The sequence below is a fragment of the Leucoraja erinacea genome, unplaced genomic scaffold (genome assembly GCF_028641065.1).
Source record: "Leucoraja erinacea ecotype New England unplaced genomic scaffold, Leri_hhj_1 Leri_53S, whole genome shotgun sequence".
In the NCBI taxonomy this organism is placed as follows: domain Eukaryota; kingdom Metazoa; phylum Chordata; class Chondrichthyes; order Rajiformes; family Rajidae; genus Leucoraja; species Leucoraja erinaceus.
In genome coordinates this window covers 165,864-191,798 of record NW_026576443.1, presented here as the reverse complement: position 1 = coordinate 191,798, position 25,935 = coordinate 165,864, and the positions used below count along the sequence as shown (strand labels likewise).

The following is a 25,935-nucleotide window of genomic DNA, read 5'->3' as shown; positions in this document are numbered from 1 at the left end:
CTTGCTACAGGGGGGTGTAAGGTTGTCTTTCAGAGCCAGTGGAATAGTGTGTGTTAAAGGAGATGTGCAGGGCAACCTTTTTTTTTTTTACACAGCGGGCGGTGGGTGCCTGGAACGCACTGCCAGGGTTGGTGGTGGAGGCAAATACGATATGATAGTGCCATTGAAGTGCCTTTTGGATGGGCACCAACAGAAGCAGGGGAAGGAGGGCGCAGGTAGATAGGAGGTGGTCTCGGTGTGTTCAATGGACAATAGGTGCAGGAGTAGGCCATTCATAGAAACATAGAAATTAGGTGCAGGAGTAGGCCATTCAGGCCTTCGAGCCAGCACCGCCATTCACTGTGTTCATGGCTGATCATCCCCAATCAGTACCCCGTTCCTGCCTTCTCCCCATATCCCCTGACTCCGCTATCTTTAAGAGCCCTATCTAGCCCTCTCTTGAAAGCATCCAGAGAACCCGCCTCCACCGCCCTCTTAGGCAGAAAATTCCACAGACTCACAACTCTCTGTGTGAAAAAGTGTTTCCTCATCTTCGTTCTAAATGGCTCACCCTTTATTCTTAAACTGTGGCCCCTGGTTCTGGACTCCCCCAACATCGGGAACGTGTTTCCTGCCTCTAGCGTTTCCAAACCCTTAAATAATCTTATATGTTTCAGTAAGATATCCTCTCATCCTTCTAAACTCCAATGTATACAAGTCCAGCCGCTCCATTCTCTCAGCATATGACAGTCCCGCCATCCCGGGAATTAACCTTGTAAACCTGCGCTGCACTCCCTCAATAGCAAGAATGTCCTTGCTATTCAGCACAGACATCGTGGAGCGAAGGACATGTTCTTGTGCTGTAATGTTCGATGTTCTGTGTACCATTTCCGAGACTGGCTCACGACAACACACACAATACAATAAACATATAGCAGCATAAAATCCTATGCAGGCCAACTTCATCACATGCGTTGTACCACGATGAAATCAGAAATGTTTGCAGGGTTTTCTGCGCAGTAATTTCCTTTCTGCAGTTGGCTAGTTAGTTAGTTCAGTTTATTGTCTCGTGTACTGAGGTGTTGTGAAAAGCTTTAATGCCGCGTGCTAACCAGTAGCGGAAAGTCTACACATGATTACAATCAAGCCATCCACCGTGTACAGACACATGATGAAGGAAATAACGTTTAACATAGAAACATAGAAATTAGGTGCAGGAGTAGGCCATTCGGCCCTTCGAGCCTGCACCGCCATTCAATATGATCATGGCTGATCATCCAACTCAATATCCCGTACCTGCCTTCTCCCCATACCCCCTAATCCCCTTAGCCACAAGGGCCACATCTAACTCCCTCTTAAATATAGCCAATGAACTGGCCTCAACTACCCTCTGTGGCAGAGAGTTCCAGAGATTCACCACTCTCTGTGTGAAAAAAGTTCTTCTCATCTCGGTTTTAAAAAATTTCCCCCTTATCCTTAAGCTGTGACCCCTTGTCCTGGACTTCCCTAACATCGGGAACAATGTTAGTGCAAGATTAAGTCCAGTAAAGATGAGGAAAAACGTTTTTGCCCAGACAGTTGTCAGTGTGGAATTCTCTGCCTCAGAGGACGGTGCAGGCCGGCTCTCTAGATGCTTTCAATAGAGAGCTAGATAGGGCTCTTAAAGATAGCGGAGTCAGGGGATATGGGGAGAAGGCAGGAACGGGGTACTGATTGTGGATGATCAGCCATGATCACATTGATTGGCAGTGCTGGCTCGAAGGGTCGAATGGCCTACTCCTGTCTTTTGTCTATTGATTAAAGATCTCCAATGAACATATAATAATAGATAATAGGTGCAGGAGTAGGCCATTCGGCCCTTCGAGCCAGCCCTCTCATCCTTCTAAACTCAAGAGTGTACAAGCCCAGCTGCTCCATTCTCTCAGCATATGACAGTCCCGCCATCCCGGGAAATAATAAACCTATTGACGTACAGCTGCTCCTCGACTTACGATGGGGTTACGTTCCGATAAGCCCATCGTAAAAAAGAAAATATCACAAGTCCAAAGCGCATTTAATATAATTTGATCACGTGGCCGGAGGTGAGCTGCAGCTCGCTGCCGTTGACCAGCGTTTGCGCAATGGCAATATCGTAACTCGAAGCATCGTAAATCGTGGAGCGTCTGTTTGAAGATATTGCATCTTTGTTACATCTTTTGCAACTTTGTTAGTGCCAGAAACATGGTGACTACCTTGGTGAGGTCCGCTGTGTGATTATACCGGGTTGTATGCAAAACAGAGCATTTCACACTGTGCCGAGTTACATGCGACAATAACTTATTATTGAATCATTGAATTGGATCATTGCAGTATAAAATCTTCTGCAGGCCTACTTTGTTTTGTACCAAATAGAAATCGGAAATGTTAACAGGGACTGCAAGGACAGGAACGGTGGAGGCACGGTGGCGCAGTGGTAGAGTTGCTGCCTCACAGCGCCGGAGACCCGGAATCGATCCTGACTGCGGGTGCTGTCTGCACGGAGTTTGTTCGCTCTCCCCGTGACCTGCGTGGGTGTTCTCCGCGTTTCCTCCCACACCCCAAAGGCGTGCAGGTTTGTCGGTTAATTGGCTTCGATAAAATTGTAAATTGTCCCACGTGTGTGTCGGATAGTGCTAGTGTTCAGGGATCGCTGGTGGACGCGGGGTAGACTGATTTGGCAATGACAAAGAATCATTGCTAGGTAGACATAAATGCTGGAGAAACTCAGCGGGAGTGGCAGCATCTATGGAGCAAAGGAATAGGTGACGTTTCGGGTCGAGACCCTTCTTATAACCATATAACAATTACAGCACGGAAACAGGCCATATCGGCCCTACAAGTCCGTGCCGAACAACTTTTTTTCCCTTAGTCCCACCTGCCTGCACTCATACCATAACCCTACATTCCCTTCTCATCCATATGCCTATCCAATTTATTTTTAAATGATACCAACGAACCTGCCTCCACCACTTCCACTGGAAGCTCATTCCACACCGCTACCACTCTCTGAGTAAAGAGTTCCCCCTCATATTACCCCTAAACTTCTGTCCCTTAATTCTGAAGTCATGTCCTCTTGTTTGAATCTTCCCTATTCTCAAAGGGAAAAGCATGTCCACATCAACTCTGTCTATCCCTCTCATCATTTTAAAGACCTCTATCAAGTTCCTTCTTAACCTTCTGCGCTCCAGAGAATAAAGACCTAACTTGTTCAACCTTTCTCTGTAACTTAGTTGTTGAAACCCAGGCAACATTCTAGTAAATCTCCTCTGTACTCTCTCTATTTTGTTGACATCCTTCCTATAATTGGGCGACCAAAATTGTACACTATACTCCAGATTTGGTCTCACCAATGCCTTGTACATTTTAACATTACATCCCAGCTTCTATACTGCAGCTTCTTTTACTGGATTTAGATTTGGTCGTAGAGTTGGAGGGAAGGGAAAACCACAGAGGGGGGTCAGTGAGAGCGGAGGTTGTTAAAATGTCTTCGGAGAGAGGAGGAGAACTGCTTCAAAGCAGGCATACCTTGAGGAGATATCGCAGTGGAGTAGACAAAATGGTTGAGAAAGAACTGCAAATGCTGGAAAAATCGGAGGTAGACAAAAATGCTGGAGAAACTCAGCGGGTGAGGTGGCATCTATGGAGCGAAGGAATAGGTGGCGTTTCGGGTCGAGACCCTTCCTCAGACTCGAAGGTAAGATAGCCAAGTATATAAAGGAGGATAGTATGCCAATAGCTTTCTTCACTGCTTGCTGTACCTGCATGCTTAAGGGTCTGTACGACTGACGAGGTAATTCAAGAGTTCTCCCGAGTTTCCCTCTGATTCGAACTCGGAGACTGTCTGTAGCGGGTCCGCAGTAGCTCGTGGATGTCACGTAGCGGCTCGTACGAGTAAAAAGTAACAATTATTTTTCATCACGAGTATTTCTTTACACGTGGCCATTTTTCACAGTGTTGAAAAAACGTCACGGTTTTTTACTGGATTTCCCGAATTCCTACCGTTACTCGTACGAGCCGCTGCGTGACATCCACGAGCTCCTACGTACCTGCTACGGACATTCTCCGAGTTTGAACCAGGGCAAAACTTGGGAGAACTGTTGAATTACCTCGTACAGTGGGACAGGCCCTTTACTTTCAGTGACTGATGTACAAGGACCATCATTCTTCAAGAATCATTGCTAAATCAATTAATAACACAGCAGCTTTTAAGAGCTTCAAGCACTTCCCATAAAATCATATTATCCGATCATTATCATTCAGTCTGATCGTTATCCGTTTGTGAGAGTATGTTCACTGCTCCGTTACCATGTTTTAACGCTGGAACAACCTCCAACAGCTCACTGGAACATTCTCAATGGAAGGTGCTAAAGAAAGTCCCTTTTAAGGCTGTTCCTGGCCATTTTTAGTTCAGTTTAGAGGCACAGCGTGGAATCAGGTCCCTCGGCCCACCAAGTCTGCACCGACCGGTGATCCCCGCACACTAACACTATCTGTGGTCTGTGGACCTCTCTTTGTGGACTAGTCTGTGGAATTCTCTGCCTCAGTGGGCGGTGGAGGCAGGTTATCTGGATGCTTTCAAGAGAGAGCTAGATAGGGCTCTGAAAGATAGTGGAGTCATGGGGATATGGGGAGAAGGCAGAAACGGGGTACTGATTGGGGATGATCAGCCATGATCACATTGAATGGCGGCGCTGGCTCGAAGGGCCGAATGGCCTCCTCCTGCACCTATTGCCTATTGTCCTACACACATAGGGACATATTTACATATATATAAAAGCCAATTAACCGACTGACCTGTACGACTTTGGAGCGTGGGGGGAAACCGAAGCACCAGGAGAGAACCCACGCAGGTCACAGGGAGGAGGTACAGTCAGCACCTGTAGTCAGGATCGAACCCGGGTCACCGGCGCTGTGAGGCAGCAGCTGTACCTCTACTCCCGCACTACAAAGTCATACATACAGCACCCCGTAGTCAGCCTGCCGCCCCTGCATATATGGTTTTAGTCATCCCACTATAGAAAGGACGTGATAGCATTTGAGAGGGTGCAAGGGAAATTCAGCAAGACATTGTCTGGGCTGGGGTGTTTCAGTGGTGAAGAGGGACTGGAGAGGCTGCATCTGTTTTCACTGGAGAGGAAGAGATCAAGATCCATCGAGTCATACAACATGGAGAGAGGCCACTTTTATCCCAGCTCACTCAGTCCGTGCCAACCTAGATAGCCCATCTAAGCTGGTCACATTTACCCACATTTGCCCCATATCCCTCTAAACCTTTCCTATCCATGTAGTAGTCCATATGTCTTTTAAATGTTGTTTTTGTACCTGCATCAAATACTTTCCAAAGGAAATACCTTCAGGAAAGAGTTGAGGGGAAATGTCTTTAGTCAAGAGGGTGGTGAATCTGTGGAACTAACTCCAGGACCGAGATGAGAAAAACATTTTTCACACAGGGAGTGGTGAATCTGTGGAATTCTCTGCCACAGAAGGTAGTTGAGGCCAGTTCATTGGCTATATATTAAGAGGGAGCCCTTGTGGCTAAAGGTATCAGGGGGTGTGGAGAGAAGGCAGATACAGGATACTGAGTTGGATGATCAGCCATGATCATATTGAATGGCGGTGCTGGCTCGAAGGGCCGAATGGCCTACTCCTGCACCTATTTTCTATGTTTCTATTGTCACAGACGGCTGTGGAGGCCAAGTCAGTGGATATTTGTTAAGGTGACCGGTACTTGATTAGTACGGGTGTCAGGGGTTATCTGGAGAAGGCAGGAGAATGGGGTTAAGAGGGAGAGATAGATCAGCACTGATTGAATGGCGGCGTAGACTCGATAGGCCGAATGACCTAATTCTCCTCCTATGAATTAGAACTTGTTCATTCATCATCGTTGAAAACATTAGCGAGGCAGTGGCGCTGGTTTCCGACGGGAACGGTGACGGACGCACAGCACACCTCTGTCCTCCAGTTCCTGCGGGACTTCCACCGCTGGAAGTCTAGGATGTTGGTGTGTGTGTGTGTGTGTGTGTTTTATCATCGTTCCTTACAATGCCGTGTACCACAGTGATCGCAACTTCTACTGAAGTGTGGATGACCGTTGGCTCGCTGGAAGCCTTTGACAGGTCTTGTTTTTGGTCCCGCTGGGGGTCCACAGCCCCCTCCTCACCTGGCAAACCAGGTGGGGAAGACGGTTTAGTCTCCGACTATCTGACCATGGAGCGGGTAGCACGGGATTACATGGTACCCGTGGGGGCGGGAGGGAACTCCCCCCGACCTGACAATCGAACTTGTGAACAGTGATAAATATATATATACACTGTAGATAAGGCAGATTGTTGGGATCTATTTTCTTTTTCAGACATGGATAAAACTGGAGAACATAGATTTGGTGTAAGGGGTAAGTGATTCGGAAGGAATCTCTTTCACCCAGAGTTAGGTGAGTAAGGTTAAAATAAGTTAGATAGACATAAAAAGCTGGAGTAACTCAGCGGGAGAGGCAGCATCTCTGGAGAGAAGGAATGGGTGATGTTTCGGGTCCAGACCCTTCTGCAGACTGACGTCTCGACCCAAAACGTCGCCCATTCCTTCTCGCCAAAGATGCTGCCTGTCCCGCTGAGTTACTCCAGCTTCTTGTGTCTAACTGTGGTTTAAACCAGCATCTGCAGTTCCTTCCTACACTTCACTTTGTCAAGATACCTTAGAATGTCATATATCTCAATGAGGGCATCTCTTCATTCCAAAGACGTGCAGGTTTGTCGATTAATTGGCTTCGGTAAAATTGTAAACTATCCCGCGTGTGTGTGGGATAGCATGAAGACACCAAGGGGTTGCCCAGAAGAAGTCCGTGACTGTTCACTGGCCCCGTCTCACCTGAATATTCCCTCCCCTTTAGATATATTAATTAATTAATAATCTTATTTATATAGCACATTTTCAGTCAACTTGCATTGACCCCAAAGTGCTTCACATAATTACATTACATTACACACAGGCAAAGGTGGGTGAAGTTATATGGGTTATATGGTTATATGGTTATAAGTGTCTTGCCCCAAGGACACAACGACAGTATGCACTCCAAGCGGGATTTGAACCGGCTACCTTCCGGTCGCCAGCCGAACTCTTAGCCCATTGTGCTAGCTGTCGTCCCATATAGGGGGACAGTTTCTTCCCAGCTGTTTTCGGGCACCTGAACCATCCTACCACAACCAGAGAGCTTTTCCTGAACTACCATCCACCCCTTTAGAGGCCCTTGGACTGCGTTTGATCGGACTTTGCTGGCTTCACCTTGCATTAATCTTTATTCCCTTATGGTGTGTACACTGTAAAAGGATCGATTGTAATTTTCCCGCTGGCTGGCGAGCAAGCAACAAAAGCTTCTCACCGTGCCTCGGTCGGTGCAGGTGACAGTGAACTGAACTGAGCAGCGGATCTGCAAAGTGAATTTCCCCTCGGCCCTCCACACATCTTCTGCGTGCCGGAATGCCGGAAAAACAAAGGCAGGGAGGCATTGCAAAGGGGCTTAAAACCTGGTGGAAAAGCACAAAAAAACAATTTGTGTTGTCCCCACGTCACGATTCTTTGAAGGCTCCAAATCTACCCGTTCTGGCTCTAAGCCACCTACCTTTCCGAGGGATTTGAATGTGGTTTCTGTATCCTATAATAACATTGTCTTTGATCTGACTGAAGTAAGACTGATGCGAGGCATTCATTTTCAACTGGATTTTTTTTTTTTGTCTTCCCGGAGTTGTTAATTCTCAAGGCTCTCCATTACTTTCCTACTTTTTGGAGAGAGAGAGAAAAAAAAGAGAAAGTGTCATTAATTCACCCGTTCAGGTGAGTGATGACCATATTAGGGAATGGAATGTCTTTTGTCCTTTTCGGTTTCGAGTGAAGAGAGTTCTTGTTGGGTCAGGCACAACGTAAGCCGCAGTGAACTGCCCGGCCGTTTCTCATTAATTTAAATTAAAAAAAAACTAAATTATAATGGAATAGCCGGCATGAAGAACAAAGGGCAGTATTTCAGGAGGTATCAAAGGTGAAAGGAGCATTGAACAAAACTCACAAAGTTGCATTCGGGGTTAGTTGGGTTCGAGGAGCTGCTGCCTCACAACTCCAGCGGCCCAGGTTCAGGGGGACATGAGGAACTGCAGGCTTTTAGGAATCCTGGGCAAAGCACAAACATAGAAACATAGAAACATAGAAATTAGGTGCAGGAGTAGGCCATTCGGCCCTTCGAGCCTGCACCGCCATTTAATATGATCATGGCTGATCATCCAACTCAGTATCCCGTACCTGCCTTTTCTCCATACCCTCTGATCCCCTTGGCCACAAGGGCCACATCTAACTCCCTCTTAAATATAGCCAATGAACTGGCCTCAACTACCCTCTGTGGCAGAGAGTTCCAGAGATTCACCACTCTCTGTGTGAAAAAAGTTCTCCTCATCTCGGTTTTAAAGGATTTCCCCCTTATCCTTAAGCTGTGACCCCTTGTCCTGGACTTCCCCAACATCGGAAACAATCTTCCTGCCTGTCCAACCCCTTAAGAATTTTGTAAGTTTCTATAAGATCCCCTCTCAATCTCCTAAACTCTAGAGAGTATAAACCAAGTCTATCCAGTCTTTCTTCATAAGACAGTCCTGACATCCCAGGAATCAGTCTGGTGAACCTTCTCTGCACTCCCTCTATGGCAATAATGTCCTTCCTCAGATTTGGAGACCAAAACTGCACGCAATACTCCAGGTGTGGTCTCACCAAGACCCTATACAACTGCAGTAGAACCTCCCTGCTCCTATACTCAAATCCTCTTGCTATGAAAGCCAACATGCCATTCGCAAGCGCCGGAGTAACTCAGCGTTTAAGAAAGAACTGCAGAAGGCAGACGTACGTAAATGCCGGAGGAACTCAGCGGGTGAGGCAGCATCTATGGAGCGATGGAAGAGGTGACGTTTGGGGTCGAGACCCTTCTTCAGGAGTAACTCAGCGGGTCAGGCAGCATCTGTGGCCGGTATTGACTGGCCCAATGTTTCAGGTCAGGACCACTTCCATCGGTCTGAAGAAGGGTCCCGACACGAAATGTCGTCTGTCGATTGCCTCGATAGCTGCTCCCTGACCTGCTGGGTTCAGTATAGTTTAGAGATACAGTGCGGAATCAGGCCCTTCGGCCCACCTAGTCCGCGCCGACCAACAATCCCCGTATAGTAGTCAAAAGTGTGGGAGAAACTCAGCGGGTGCAGCAGCATCTATGGAGCGAAGGAAATAGGCAACGCCTATTTCCTTCGCTCCATAGATGCTGCTGCACCCGCTGAGTATCTATAGCACTTTTGTCTACCTTCGATTTTCCAGCATCTGCAGTTCCTTCTTAATCCCCGTATACTTGCAACTATCCTGCACACTAGGGGAAATTTACAATATCTACCAACCTGTACGTCTTTGGAGTATGGGAGAAAACGGGAGCACCCGGAGGAAAACAAACTCGATCAAGGGGAGAACGCACAAACTCCGTACAGACAGCACCCGCAGTCAGGATCGAACCCAGGCCTCTGGCCCTGTTATACAGCAACTCTACCGCTGCGCCACTGTTACTGGAGTTGCTCCAGCATTTTATGTTTTGCTCAAGAAAGTTTCTGCTGGTGGGTAGGTCTCTGAGTTGGGGTTGGGAGGGAGAGATAGATCAGCCATGATTGAATGGCGGAGTAGGCACGATGGGCCGAACGGCCTCATACTGCTTGTATCACTTATGAACTGAGGAGGATGGTTCAGTTGCCTGTTAACAGCTGGGAAGAAACTGCCCCTGAATCTGGAGGTGTGCGTTTTCACACTTCTGTACTTCTTGCCTGATGGGAGAGGGGAGAAGAGGGAGTGACCGGTGTCCTTGATTATGTTGGCAGCCTTTAGTTTAGAGATACAGCACGGAAATAGGCCCTTTGGCCCACCGGGTCCGCGCCGACCAGCAATCCCCGCACATTAACACTATTCTACACCCAATAGGGATAATATCTTTTCAAACATTTATACCTGGATGGATTTAAGAGAGAGTTAGATAGAGCTCTAGGGGCTAGTGGAATCAAGGGATATGGGGAGGAGGCAGGCACGGGTTATTGATAGGAGACGATCAGCCATGATCACAATGAATGGCGGTGCTGGCTCGAAGGGTCAAATGGCCTCCTCCTGCACCTATTTTCTATGTTTACCAAGCCAATTAACCTACAAGAGAATAGGCAACGTTTCGGGTCGAAACCCTTCTTCAGACGAAGGGTCCTTCTGAAGAAGGGTTTCGGCCCGAAACGTCGCCTATTTCCTTCGCTCCATAGATGCTGCTGCACCCGCTGAGTTTCTCCAGCTTTTTTGTGTAACCTTCGATTCTCCAGCATCTGCAGTTCCTTCTTAAACAATTAACCTACAAGCCTGTACGTCATTGGAATGTGGTAGGAAACCGAAGATCACGGAGAAAACCCACGCAGGTCACGGGGAGAACGTACAAACTCTGTACAGGCAGCACCCGTAGTCGGGATCGAACCCGGGTCTCCGGCGCTGCATTCTCTGTTATGCCCCTGTCCCACTTAGGAAACCTGAACGGAAACCTGAACGGAAACCTCTGGAGACTTTGTACCCCACCCAAGGTTTCCTTGCGGTTCCCGGAGGTTTTTCTCAGTCTCCCTACCGGCTTCCACTACCTGCAACCTCCGGCAACCACCTGCAACCTCCGGGAACCGCACGGAAACCTTGGGTGGGGCGCAAAGTCTCCAGAGGTTTCCGTTCAGGTTTCCTAAGTGGGACAGGGGCATAAGGCAGCAACTTTACCGCTGCGCCACCGTGGCAGTGTGAAATGTTGATGGGAGTCAGTGGAAGGGAGGTTGGTTTGTGGATTGGTCTTGGCCATAATTCTCTCCATAAGAGATTGGTCTGGTCCATTATTCTCTCCAATGAACCACTTTGTACACACTACATTCTCAGCATCAGATTCAGATTCAATTTTAATTGTCATTGTCAGTGTACAGTACAGAGACAACAAAATGCATTTAGCATCTCCCTGGAAGAGCGACATAGCAAATGATTTGAATAAATAATAATAAGTGTCCGGGGGGGGTGGTGATTGGCAGTCACCGAGGTACGTTGTTGAGTAGAGTGACAGCCGCCGGGAAGAAGCTGTTCCTCGACCTGCTGGTTCAGCAACGGAGAGACCTGTAGCGCCTCCCGGATGGTAGGAGGGTAAACAGTCCATGGTTGGGGTGAGAGCAGTCCTTGGCGATGCTGAGTGCCCTCCGCAGACAACGCTTGCTTTGGACAGACTCAATGGAGGGGAGCGAGGAACCGGTGATGCGTTGGGCAATTTTCACCACCCTCTGCAATGCCTTCCGGTCGGAGACAGAGCAGTTGCCATACCATACTGTGATGCAGTTGGTAAGGATGCTCTCGATGGTGCAGCGGTAGAAGTTCACCAGGATCTGAGGAGACAGATGGACCTTCTTCAGTCTCCTCAGGAAGAAGAGACGCTGATGAGCCTTCTTGATCACAGTTGATCATATTCTCTACAGGGTGATTGCTGGTCGGCGCGGACTCAGTGGGTCTAAATGGCCCGTTCCCACGCTGTGTCTCTAAACCGAACCAAATGTGGTGGTATATTTTATGGAGGTGTAAAAAATGTTCTGTTCTGCAATGATGATGGAGCAGGAGAGGACAGGGTTTATACTGACATGTGGCCTAAACAGTCTGTGGGCAAGGATGATATTGGTTACATTTTTCTGTGTTGCAGACTCCGGGAAAAAACACAAAGCGAGAAGAGAAATTAAAGCCCGTGAAAACGTCCAAGACTGAAATCACAGTCGATGATATTAAAACCAAAATGAAGACCATTGTTCAAAAGGTAACTCCCCATATTATTCAAGAGTGGCCTTTAATGGAATGCCATTTCTTTATATTTTGGTGAGCAGGATTTGTACCCGCTCCAGTTTAAACATAGAAACATAGGAAGTAGGTGCAGGAGTAGGCCATCGATCCTTCAAGCCAGCACCGCCATTCAATATGATCATATAACCATATAACCATATAACAATTACAGCACGGAAACAGGCCATCTCGGCCCTACAAGTCCATGCCGAACAAATTTTTTTTTCCCTTAGTCCCACCTGCCTGCACTCATACCATAACCCTCCATTCCCTTCTCATCCATATGCCTATCCAATTTATTTTTAAATGATACCAATGAACCTGCCTCCACCACTTCCACTGGGAGCTCATTCCACACCGCTACCACTCTCTGCGTAAAGAAGTTCCCCCTCATATTACCCCTAAACTTCTGTCCCTTAATTCTCAAGTCATGTCCTCTTGTTTGAATCTTCCCTATTCTCAAAGGGAAAAGCTTGTCCACATCAACTCTGTCTATCCCTCTCATCATTTTAAAGACCTCTATCAGGTCCCCCCTTAACCTTCTGCACTCCAGAGAATAAAGACCTAACTTATTCAACCTATCTCTGTAACTTATTGTCATATCCCTTGACTCCACTAGCCCCTAGAGCTCTATCTAACCCTCTCTTAAATCCATCCAGGTATAAATGTTTAAAAAAATATTATCCCTATTGGGTGTAGAATAGTGTTAATGTTAGTGTTAAAAATATTATCCCTGGCTGATCATCCAGAATCAGTACCCCGTTCCTGCTTTTCCCACCAAATCCATTGATTCCATTAACCCTAAGTGCTATATCTAACTCTGTCTTGTAAACATCCAGTGAATTGGCCTCCACTGCCTTCTGTGACAGAGAATTCCACAGATTCACGACTCTCTGGGTGAAAAAGTTTTTCCTCATCTCAGTCCCAAATGGCCTACCCCTTATTCCTAAACTGTGACCCCTGGTTCTGGTTTTCCTGAATCTAGCCTGTCCAATCCCTTAAGAATTGTATGAGAAGAAGGGTTTCGGCCCGAAACGTTGCCTATTTCTTTCGCTCCACAGATGCTGCTGCACCCGCTGAGTTTTTCCAGCACTTTTGTCTACCTTAAGAATTGTATATGTTTCTATAAGAATCCCTCTCATCCTTCTAAAATCCAGAGTATACAAGCCCAGCTGACCGATTCTTTATGATGCTTGCAGGCTCCACTTTGAGTGCAGATGCCTCCAGGACAGGTTTGTCCGTCCTCATATCAAGTCACGGAGTCATTCTGCACGGCCCTTCAGCCCAATTTACCCACACACAGACCAACATGTCCCATCTACACTAGTCCCACCTGCCTGCATTTGATCCATATCTCACTAAACCTGTCCTATCCATATACAGAGATCTGTCTACATTTCTTAAACGTCCTGCCCCAACTACCTCCTCTGGCAGCTCATTCTATACACCCACCCCTCTCACCTTAAACCGATGTCAATAGACAATAGGTGCAGGAGTAGGCCATTCGGCCCTTCGAATCAGCACTACCATTCAATGTGATCATGGCTGATCATCCCCAATCAGTACCCCGTTCCTGCCTTCTCCCCATATCCCCTGACTCCACTATTTTTAAGAGCCCTATCTAGCTCTCTCTTGAAAGCATCCAGAGAACCTGCCTCCATCGCCTTCTGAGGCAGAGAATTCGACAGACTCACAACTCCCTGTGAGAAAAGGTGCTTCCTCGTCTCCGTTCTAAATGGCTTACCCCTTATTCTTAAACTGTGGCCCTTGGTTCTGGACTCCCCCAACATCGGGAACATGTTTCCTGCCTCTAGCGTGTGCAAACCCTTAACAATCTTATATGTTTCAATAAGGTATCCTCTCATCGTTCTAAACTCCAGTGTACAAGCCCAGCCGCTCCATTCTCTCAGCATATGACAGTCCCGCCATCCCTGGAATTAACCTTGTAAACCTACGCTGCACTCCCTCAATAGCAAGAATGTCCTTCCTCAACTTAGGGGACTAAAACTGCACACAATACTCCAGGTGTGGTCTCACTAGGGCCCTGTACAACTGCAGGGTTCTCGAATCCCACACTCTGGGCAAGAGACTCTGTGCGTTAACTATTTCTGGTATTGCCGCATCTGCTGCCAACCATACAGACTTTCACATTTTTCACCCACATCCTCTGCTCCTCCGGTCTCCCTCCCCAATCCCCTTTCCTGGTTTTCCCCCTCCTTTCCCGGTTCCCCATTGCCCCTCCTTTCCCAATCTGCATCCTTTTCCTTTCCCAATCTCCACAGTTCTCCGTCCCTTTCCCAATCAACCTCCCCTTCCCACTTTTCCTCCCGTTCTTATCCCACTCTTCCCACTTTTCCTCCCGTTCTTATCCCATCTCCTTACCCAATCTTAGTCCCTCTCCTTTCCCGCTTTCCATCCCCCTCTCCCAATTTCCTGCCCTCTCCTTACCATATAACCATATAACAATTACAGCACGGAAACAGGCCATCTCGGCCCTTCTAGTCTGTGCCGAACACTTATTCTCCCCTAGTCCCATCTACCTGCACTCAGACCATAACCCTCCATTCCTTTCCCGTCCATATACCTATCCAATTTATTTTTAAATGATAAAATCGAACCTGCCTCCACCACTTCCACTGGAAGCTCATTCCACACAGCTACCACTCTCTGAGTAAAGAGGTTCCCCCTCATGTTACCCCTAAACTTCTGTCACTTAATTCTCAAGTCATGTCCTCTTGTTTGAATCTTCCCTACTCTCAGTGGGAAAAGCTTGTCCACGTCAACTGTGTCTATCCCTCTCATCATTTTAAAGACCTCTATCAAGTCCCCCCTTAACCTTCTGCAAGGTTAACGTTCCAAAGAATAAAGCCCTAACTTGTTCAACCTTTCTCTGTAACTTAGTTGCTGAAACCCAGGTAACATTCTAGTAAATCTCCTCTGTACTCTCTCTATTTTGTTGACATCCTTCCTATAATTAGGCGACCAAAATTGTACACCATACTCCAGAATTGGCCTCACCAATGCCTTGTACAATTTTAATATTACATCCCAGCTTCTATACTCAATGCTCTGATTTATAAAGGCTAGCACACCAAAAGCTTTATTTACCACCCTATCTACATGAGATTCCACCTTCAAGGAACTGTGCACAGTTATTCCTAGATCCCACTGCATTCCTTAACTCACTACCATTTACCATGTACGTCCTATTTTGATTTGTCCTGCCAAGATGTAACACCTCACATTTATCAGCATTAAACTCCATCTGCCATATTTCAGCCCACTCTTCCAACTGGCATAAATCTCTCTGTAGACTTTGAAAATCAACCATTATCCACAACCCCACCTATCTTAGTATCATCTGCATACTTACTAATCCAATTTACCACACCATCATCCAGATCATTGATGTACATGACAAACAACAGTAGACCTAACACAGATCCCTGTGGCACCCCACTAGTCACTGGCCTCCAACCTGACAAACATCCATCCACCATTACTCTCTGGCATCTCCCATTCAGCCACTGTTGAATCCATCTTGCTACTCCACCATTAATACCCAACAATTGAACCTTCTTAACCAACCTTCCATGAGGAACCTTGTCAAAGGCCTTACTGAAGTCCATAATAGACAACATCCACTGCTTTACCCTCATCAATTTCCCAAGTAACCTCTACAAAAAATTCAAGAAGATTAGTCAAACATGACCTTCCAGGCACAAATCCATGTTGACTGTTCCTAATCAGACCCTGTTTATCCAGATGCTTATATATATTATCTCTAAGTATCCTTTCCATTAATTTGCCCACCACTGACGTCAAACTAACAGGTTTTTTTGCTAGGTTTACTCTTAGAACCCTTTTGAAACAATGGAACAACATGCGCAGTACGCCACTCCTCCGGCACTATTCCCGTTTCTAATGACAATTGAAATATTTCTGTCATAGCCCCTGCTATTTCTACGCTAACTTCCCTCAATGTCCTAGGGAATATCCTGTCAGGACCTGGAGACTTATCCACTTTTATATTTTTCAAAAGTGTCAGTACTTCCTCTTCTTTGAATCTCATAGTATCCATAGCTACTCTACTCGTTTCCCTTACTTCACATAATTCAATATCCTTCTCCTTGGTGAATACCGAAGAAAATAAATTGTTCAATATCTCCCCCATCTCTTTTGGCTCTGCAGATAGCTGGCCACTCTGACTCTCTAATGGACCAATTTTATCTCTCATTATCCTTTTGCTATTAATATAGCTGTAGAAACTCTTTGGATTTACTTTCACCTTACTTGCCAAAGCAACCTCATGTATTTTTTTAGCTTTTCTAATTTCTTTCTTAAGATTCTTTTTACATTCTTTATACTCCTCCAGCACCTCATTTACTCCATGCTGCCTATAATTATTGTAGATCTCTCTCTTTTTCCGAACCAAGTGTCCAATTTCCCTTGAAAACCAGGGCTCTGTCCAATTTTTACTATTTCCTTTCAACCGAACAGGGACATAAAGATTCTCTTAAAATTTCCCCTTTAAATGTCCTCCATTTCTCTTCTACATCCTTCCCATAAAACAAAATGTCCCAATTCACTCCTTTTAAATCATTTCGCATCTCCTCAAAGTTAGCCTTTCTCCAATCAAAAATCTCAACCCTAGGTCCAGTTCTGACCCTCTCCATAATTATATTGAAACTAATGGTATTGTGATCAATGGTCCCGAACTGTTCCCCAACGCATACCTCTGCCACCTGACCTGTCTCATTTCCTAACAGGAGGTCCAGCACTGCCCCTTCTCTAGTAGGTACCTCTATGTATTGCTGCAAAAAACTATCCTGCACACATTTTACAAACTCCAAACCATCCAGCCCATTTACAGAATTCCTCCATCATTCCCAGTCTATGTGTGGAAAATTGAAATCTCACACAATCACTACCTTGTGCTTACTACTAATATCTGCGATCTCCTTACATATTTGCTCTTCCAATTCTCGCTCCCCATTACCCGCTCTCCATCCTCCTTCTTTCCTAATCTCCCTCCCAATCTCTGTCTATCTCCCTCCCCATACCTTGCCCAATCACCCTATCCCCCTTTTCCGATTCCCCTCTCCCTTCCCGTTCTCCTGTCCCACTATCCTCCCCCCTTCCCCCCCCCCATTACAAATTTCCCCACCCCCTCCTTTCCCGATTTCCCTCCCCAACTTTTACCGATACATCCCTTCCTTCCCTGTTTTCTCCCACCATGATCTCAGCCATGATCACATTGCATGGCGGTGCTGTCTCGAAGGGCCAAATGGCCTCCTCCTGCACCTATTGTCTATTGTCTAATACCAATCCACGCTCACGTCATCCCTCCCTTTTCCAGGCCTGTCTCCCTCCTCCCCATCCCACTTTTCCCAGTTGCCTGCACCCATCCCAAATGCTCCACTACTTTCCCGGTCAACCTTTTTCCAAATCAGCCTCCCTCTTTCTCGGTGCTCCTGTTTGCTACTCCTCTGCTCCACCACCTACTGTGTGACCTGTCCATGGCCTTCTGCTGGAAAAACTTCCCGCAGTCTTCGCCCATTCCTCCATCTCTCCCATGGCAACGTTTCAGGTGTTACCTGGCTCATCCGCATTTGCATCCATCGGATTCATCGCCACAGAATGCAGTGGCCAAGACATTGGGTATTTTATAAAGCGGAGATTGACAGCTCCTTTCTTAGTCAAGTCAAGTCAAGTCAAGTTTATTTGTCACATACACATACGAGATGTGCAGTGAAATGAAAGTGGCAATGCTCGCGGACTTTTGTGCAAAAGACAAACAACAAAACAACCAAACAAATTATAAACACAATCATAACACACATATTCTTTTACATAATAAATAATAGAAGGAAAAACGTTCCGTAGAGTTAGTCCCTGGTGAGAAAGGCGTTTACAGTCCGAATTGCCTCTGGGAAGAAACTCCTTCTCAACCTCAACCTTAGTAAGTGCTTCAAAGGTTACGAGGAGAAGGCAGGAAAATGGGGTTGTGAGGGAAACATAGATCAGCCGTGAATTGCCTTGACTCCAGTTGAGTTTGACAATAGACAATAGGTGCAGGAGGAGGCCACTCGGCCCATCGAGCCAGCACCGCCATTCAATGTGATCATGGCTGATCATCCACAATCAGTACCCCGTTCCTGCCTTCTCCCCATATCCCCTTACTCCGCTATCTTTAAGAGCCCTATCTAACTCTCTCTTGAAAGCATCCAGAGAACTGGCCTCCACCACCCCCTGAGGCAGAGAATTCCACAGACTCACCACTGTCTGTGGGAAAAAGTGTTTCATCATCTCCGTCTAAATGCCTTACTCCTTATTCTTAAACTGTGTGGCCCCGGTTCATGTTTCCTGCCACTAGCGTGTCTATATATTTCATTGTCCTATACAGGGACACATGACAATAAATTTACTTGAACACTTGAACAAACCCTTAATAATTTTATATGTTTCAATAAGATACCCTCTCATCCTACTAAACTCCAGAGTGTACAAGCCCAGTCGCTCCATTCTCTCAGCATATGACAGTCCCGCCATCCCGGAATTAAACTTGTAAACCTACGCTGCACTTCCCTCAACCTACGCTGCACTGCCTCAACCTACGCTGCTTGCCTCACTCCCTCAACCTACGCTGCACTCCCTCAACCTACGCTGCACTTCCCATAACCCCTGACTCCTCGACGTTTAACATCTTTAAGTTTACCATATAACCATATAACAATTACAGCACGGAAACAGGCCATCTCGACCCTTCTAGTCCGTGCCGAACACATATTCTCCCCTAGTCCCATATACCTGCGCTCAGACCATAACCTTCCATTCCCTTCCCGTCCATATAACTATCCAATTTATTTTTAAATTATAAAAACGAACCTACCTCCACCACCTTCACTGGAAGCTCATTCCACACAGCTACCACTCTCTGAGTAAAGAGGTTCCCCCTCATGTTACCCCTAAACTTCAGTCCCTTAATTCTCATGTCATGTCCCCTTGTTTGAATCTTCCCTACTCTCAGTGGGAAAAGCTTTTCCACGTCAACTCTGTCTATCCCTCTCATCATTTTAAAAACCTCTATCAAGTCCCCCCTTAACCTTCTGCGCTGCAAAGAATAAAGCCCTAACTTGTTCAACCTTTGTTTGGTTTGGTTTAATTGTCACATGTACAGATGTGGACAAAGCATCTGTATTGGCTTGGCCTAGAAGTCTACATGTCAAGAGCTGGAACATCAGTTTAGTTTAGGGAAGAACTGCAGGTGCTGGTGTACATCAAAGGTAGACACAAAATGCTGGAGTATCCTGACAGACAGCATCTCTGGAGAGAAAGAATTGGTGACGTTTCAGGTCGAGACCCTTCTTCAGTCTGAAGAAGTTACAGGAGCTTGGAATTTGGAACATCCAGGTTCAGGAACAGATTCATCCCCCCAGCCATCAGGCTACTAAACACGACATCAAACAAACTCTGAACAATAACAGCTTTTTGCACTTTATCTGTTTATTTATCGTGTATATATATGGTATGTAGACACACTGAACGTTTATCTCCTGTTCTGTATTATGTTTACAGATTCTGTTGTGCTGCAGCAAGCAAGAATTTCATTGTCCTATCTGGGACACATGACAATAAAACTCTCTTGTCTCATAGAAACATAAAAATTGGGTACGACTGCCAAGACTGTCCCTATTGTCTGAAGGTTTTGGCCCGAAACGTTGCCTATTTCCTTCGCTCCATAGATGCTGCCGCACCCGCTGAGTTTCTCCAGCACTTTTGTCTACCTATTGATCATTGTCAGCATCTGTGGGGATAAAAGATAGACAACGTTTCGGGTCGGGACCCTTCTTCAGACTTTACTGGAGGCACATGTTCTTCTCCCTACTGCCATCTTGCCGAGTGTACAGAAGCTTGAAACTGCACACCGTCATAGAAACATAGACAATAGGTGCAGGAGGAGGCCATTCGGCCCTTCGAGCCAGTACCGCCATTCATTGTGATCATGGCTGATCGTCACCAATCAATAAACCGTGCCTGCCTTCTCCCCGTATCCCCTGACTCCACTAGCCCCCAGAGCTCTATCTAACTCTCTCTTAAATCCATCCAGTGACTTGGCCTCCACTGCCCTCTGTGGCAGGGAATTCCACAAATTCACAACTCTCTGGGTGAAAAAGCTTTTTCTCGCCTCAGTCATAAATGGCCTCCCCTTTATTCTAAGACTGTGGCCCCTGGTTCTGGACTCGCCCAACATTGGGAACATTTTTCCTGCATCTAGCTTGTCAAGTCCTTTTATAATTTGGCATTTAGTGCACGATGAAGTCCAGTAGAGTTCAATCAAAGATAGTCCGAGAATCTCCAATGAGGTGGATAGTAGCTCAGGACTGCTCTAGTTGTTAGGATGGTTCACGATTAAACGGCAGAATAGACTGGATGGGCTGAATGGCCTAGTTCTGCTCCGATGCCTTATGATCTTTGGTGTGTTCTGTGTGTCACGGACCTGGTTTGATGTTGCTTTCCAGGGGCAGCACCTACCGAAGACCATGCAGAAGTTTCAAAACTTTGTCAAAAGCTCGTTTCGATTCGAAGATCAAAAAGTAAGTAACTTCAATACTTCAATGGTAGACAAAAATGCTGGAGAAGCTCAGCAGGTGAGGCAGCATCTATGGAGCGAAGGAAATAGGCCACGTTTCGGGTCGAGACCCTTCTTCAGACTGATGTGGGGGTGAGGTGGAGGGGGGCGGGAAGAAGAAAGGAAGAGGCGGAGACAGTGGGCTGCGGGAGAGCTGGGAAGGGGAGGGGAAAGAGGGAGAAAGCAGGGACTACCTGAAATTGGAGGTCAATGTTCATACCGCTGGGGTGTAAACTACCCAAGTGAAATATGAGGTGCTGCTCCTCCAATTTATAGTGGGACTCACTCTGGCCTGGCCATGGAGGACAGAAAGGTCGGATATGGAATGGGAGGGGGAGTTGAAGTGCTGAGCCACCGGGAGATCAGGTTGGTTATTGAGAACCGAGCGGAGGTGTTGGGCGAAGCGATCGCCAAGCCTGCGCTTGGTCTCACCGATGTAGAGCAGTTGACATCTAGAGCAGCGGATGCAATAGATGAGGTTGGAGGAGGTGCAGGTGAACCTCTGCCTCACCTGGAACGACTGCTTGGGTCCTTGGATGGAGTCAAGGGGGGAGGTAAAGCAACAAGTGCAGTTCCAGGGGAAAGTGCCAGGGGAGAGGGTGGTTTGGGTGGGAAGGGAGAAATTGACCACTTCAATGTTGCTTTTATTCACATTTGCAGCCACTTACAAACTCTCTTCTTACAAACATCTCTTCTTACAATTCTCTTCTAACAAACATCCAGTGCAGCTGCTCCTCGACCTACGATGGGGTTAAGTACCGATAAGCCCATCGTAAACCGAAAACATCGCAAGTCGAAAACGCATTTAATACGTTGCGATCACGTGACCGGACGCGACGTGCGGCTTGCTGCCGTGGTCGAGCGTTTGCCGATCGTAAAGTCGAAATATCGCAAGTCGAAGCATCGTAAATCGTGGAGCAGCTCTATAGTGTTGCCATACCTAAGCACATCCTCGATAAGCAAACTATAAAGAAATAGTCCACTCATCCTCCTTGCAAGAGGCGCCATGTTCTGGCGCCATTATCCAAGTCCAGACCATGCTCCAGTTGTTACGAGCATTGCCCGATTCAGGCGAGCCCCAGGCTGCTGCGGGGCCTCCAGCCGTCGCCTTCCTTGGACGTGTGGATCGACCAGTGAACTCACGTCCCTGTCCTCTCCTCGCCCGTCCAGCTTTGCTCCCCGAGGGGTGGGAGCCGACCTCGAGGGCGGGAAGGGCCAGACCCCGGTTCCCTCTCCTCTCCCACCGGCCTCGTCCCTCGTGTCCGTCGTCATTGACTCCATCCTCATGGTCTCTCGTCTACAGGGGACGACCAGGGGCCATCTCGGCGACTCCCCCTGCAGGCCGCTGTCCGCCGGGTCCCATGAGCATGGGCCAACTTTGGCCCTTAAATTCAAATGTGAAGAGAATTCCCAGGTCTTATCTTCCGTACACAATTGTTTAGCTTTCATTGTTTGTTTCCTAAGGTGGCTCAAACACACTAGGCAAAGGCAACTCACGTCAAATCAAACTGAATTTACTATGGGAAGGATGATTTTCAGCTGGACAGAGTGCATTTTGTTGTTTTATATTTGTATGTATGTGAGTGTGTGTTTGTATGTGTATGGATTTATATATGTGTGTGTGTGCATTTTATATACCAAGTGGGACCCGTTGGGTCCCTGTCACACGGTAAGTCTGGTCCCCCAACACAACCCGTTTCCTCAATGCAATATTCCGCCACTCACCCGTTCCCCCAACGCAACCCATTCCCCCAACGCAATATTCCACCACTCACCCATAGCCCCAACTGCGCAGTGGTGGCTCATTTCCCCTTATCCCCCGGTACTCCCTCCCCTTCGTCTTCAGACGCCCTCTTTTTAAACTTTTTTTTAAAGTGCAATCGCACTTGCTGCCAGGACTTTAAACAAGAATTGCACTTCCCCCTGCCTCCCTCAGCACTCCCTCACCCTCCTCGTTTTAAACTTTAAAAACGTGCTGCCAGGACTCGGTGTTCTGTGATTGCAACATTGTTGCGGGCAGGGCCAGCAATTGGATTTTGATTTTTGACACTGAGAAGATAAGTCAAAAGTCAAACTTTTAAAGTTTTAAATGTGAATAACTTGTAAAATATACCATCAATCTGATACAACACACCACAAGACAGTGGTGAGTAAGGTGGTCCAACAATTGTAGCGCTATCCTGTGCCATTTTGGCGTAATTCAGGCCACGAATCACATGCACGTGCACACACAGAGAAGATGAGAGTTTTTGTAATATATATATATATAGATCTATGTGTGGGTGTGTGTATGTGTATGTGTGTGTGTGTATGTGTGTGTGTGTGGACAAAAATGCTGGAGAAACTCAGCGGGTGAGGCAGGATCTATGGAGCGAAGGAAATAGGTAACGTTTCGGGTTCGAGAACCTTCTTCAGACCTGCAGTATTCCTCTCTATGGTGGAGTGGACGATGGGCCGAATGGCCTAATTCTGCTCCTTTGACTTACGAACATGGCCATCTCTGCCGGCAGGTCGTTGAGGAGCTGTGGACCTGGGGCCAGACCTTGAAGCGTGCCAAGTGAAGGATGCCCGAGTTTACGCGCTTGTTTCCCTCGAAGACCGTCCACCGCTTCACAGCCATCGATGGAGGTCCCTCATCCAACCAAAAAAGACGTTGATTCTGTCTGCAGGATATCCGCTGACCACATTTTGTTTGGAAGTGTTTTGGTGTCACAGATAAGTCATCCTTCGCTGTGTCCCTTTACGTTTCCCGAGTGAAAGCCCTGTCCCACTGTACGAGTTCATTCAAAGAGTTCTCCCGAGTTTGCCCTGATTCGAGCTTGTAGATTTACGGTAACGGCAGCTCGTAGGTACTCGGGGCTCTCGTGGACATTTGTCAACATGTTGAAAAGTCTTCCCGAGCTTACCGCGTTTCCCGAGTACCTGCCGTTAGCGTTACGAGCCGCTAAGAGACGTCCCCAAGCTCCGACATACCCGCTACGTTCGTTCTAAGTGCTTACCACGAGTTTGATTTTTTTTAAAACTCGGGAGAGCTCTTGAATGAACTCGCACAGTGGGACAGCCCCATTACTCCAAAGGCAACTTAAGAAGGAAACTGGAAATGCAAGAATCACAGCAGGTGTATGTATGAGCATCATTGCAAAATGTTGGGTTCTTATAATACTGGCACTCTAGAGCAAAAACTGCTGGAGAAAGCAGTGGGCCAGGCAGCATCTCTAGAGGACATGGATACACGACATTTAGGGTCAGGAGATAGACACAACATGCTGGAGTAACTCAGCGGGTCAAGCAGCAACTGTGGAGAAAAGGACAATAGACAAATAGGTGCAAGAGTAGGCCATTCGGCCCTTCGAGCCAGCACCGCATTTTCAATGTGATCATGGCTGATCATCCGTTCCCGCCTTCTCCCTGTATCACCTGACTCCGCTATCTTTAAGAGCCCTATCAAACTCTCTCTTGAAAGCATCCAGAGAATTGGCCTCCACTGCCTTCTGAGGCAGAGAATTCCACAGACTCACTATAGGTGAAGAGGTGAAGTTTCATGTCGAGACCCTTCTTCAGTGAGAGTCAGGGGAGCTGGAAACTAGAGGTATGAAATCAGAGCCGGCACCGATACCCAAGGATGGATGGAGCCCCGCGTTGACCCAGGAAAGGTGGGGCTCATAATCTGAGGGCTCCACCTCTTCTGGCTCTTCGGTGCCAGCTCTGAATTGCTCTGTACTTTTTCATACCTCTAGTTTCCCTTTCCCCTGACTCTGTGAAGAATAGCTAGTAGACAATTAGTGCAGGAGTAGGCCATCCAGCCCTTCGAGCCAGCATCGCCATTCAATGTGATCATGGCTGATCATCACCCAATCAGTACCCCGTTCCTGCCTTCTCCCCATATCCCCTGACTCCTTTAGCTATCTTTAAGAGCCCAATCTAGCTCTCTCTTGAAAGTATCTAGAGAACCTGCCTCCACTGCCCTCCGAGACAGAGAATTCCACAGATTCACAACTCTCCGTGAAAAAAGTGTTTCCCCATCTCCGTTCTAAATGGCTTACCCCTTATTCTTAATCTGTGGCCCTTGGTCCTTGACTCCCCCAACATCGGGAACATGTTTCCTGCCTCTAACGTGTCCAAACCATTAATAATCTTGCATGTTTCAATAAGATTCCCTCTCATCCTTCTAAACTCCAGAGTGTACAAGCCCAGCTGCTCCATTCTCTCAGCATATGACAGTCCCGCCATCCCGAGAATTAGCCTTAAACCTACGCTGCACGCCCTCAATAGCAAGAATGTCCTTCCTGAAATTTGGAGACCAAAACTGCACACAATTTTGGAGACCAAGGGTCTCGACACCAAACATCGCCTATCCATGTCCTCCAGAGATGCTGCCTGACCCGCTGAGTAACTTTGTGTTCCACGCAAGATTCCAGCATGCGCAGTTCTTTGTTTCTACATTTACTAACCTAACCTACTAATTGATATGAGAATTGATCTGCACTAAAATATTAAAATCTCTCTTATTTAGATGCTGACAGACCCGCTGTGCATTTTCAGCACTGTTATATTTATTGATTTTATATTTCTTAAGCTCATTTTATGTGGCTCAGCGCCCAATAAACTCCGCGCAGACAGATGCATGTAAAATATGACTACATGTTCTTAAACTGTTCAGAACGACATGCCCTTGGGGTGAGTTCCCACTTTGATGGTCGTCAGACGACACCGTGCCTCACTCAGCCACTGAAGGGGCAGGAGCAGTTATAGAGTCATGAAGCTGTAGAGGAAGGAAACAGGCCATTCGAAGATAGACCCAAAATGCTGGAGTAACTCAGCCAGTCAGGCAGCACCTCTGGAAATAATCAGAATCAGATTTTATTTGCCAAGTATGTTTTGCAACATATGAGGAATTTCACTGGCCAGGTCAGTCATACAATTAAAAGCAACAGATCACTCAAAAACACATTTTAACATGAACATCCATCACAGTGATTCCTGCACATTCCTCACTGTGATGGAAGGCGAAATAAAGTTCAAGTCCTTCCCTTAGTTCTTCCTCGGGCTTGGGCCTCGAGCTTTCGTTGATGGGACGACCTTGACTCCCGTAGCCGGTGGCGTTCAGGCCCTCCACGTTGAGGCGATCAAGCTCCCGCATCGGCGGGGGGGTCAGTTCCCCCGCGTCTGGCGATCGAACCTCGCGTCGGGGCTGGTGAACCTTCCGCAACGTTGGAGCTCCCGACTCGGCCTCACCCGAGACTGCGACCCCTTGGTGTTGATTCCGCAGTGGCCGCGGTGGGAGCGATCCCGGGCAAGGGATCAGCTCCGATGTTAAGTCCGCGCCCCGCGGTGGGGCTCACGACCGTCCGAGGAGGCTTCCAGCTCCAGTGATGGTAGGCCGCAGAGCCCGGAGAATGTGATCCAAAAATCGATCACATCTCCGG

General features: G+C 47.2%; 1 protein-coding gene across 3 annotated transcripts in view; it reads left to right on the top strand.

The window, feature by feature from the left end:
* The window catches only part of LOC129694088 (nucleophosmin-like), a 124,967-nt gene extending 99,826 nt beyond the window's left edge, over nt 1-25,141 (top strand). For all 3 annotated transcript variants that reach the window (XM_055630812.1, XM_055630814.1, XM_055630813.1), the window contains exons 8-10: nt 11,744-11,854; nt 20,400-20,474; nt 23,020-25,141. In XM_055630812.1, coding sequence (XP_055486787.1) covers nt 11,744-11,854; nt 20,400-20,474; nt 23,020-23,070 — 237 coding nt within the window. In that variant the 3' untranslated portion in view covers nt 23,071-25,141. The remainder of the gene's footprint in view (nt 1-11,743; nt 11,855-20,399; nt 20,475-23,019) is intronic.
* The last annotated feature ends 794 nt before the right edge of the window (nt 25,142-25,935 follow it).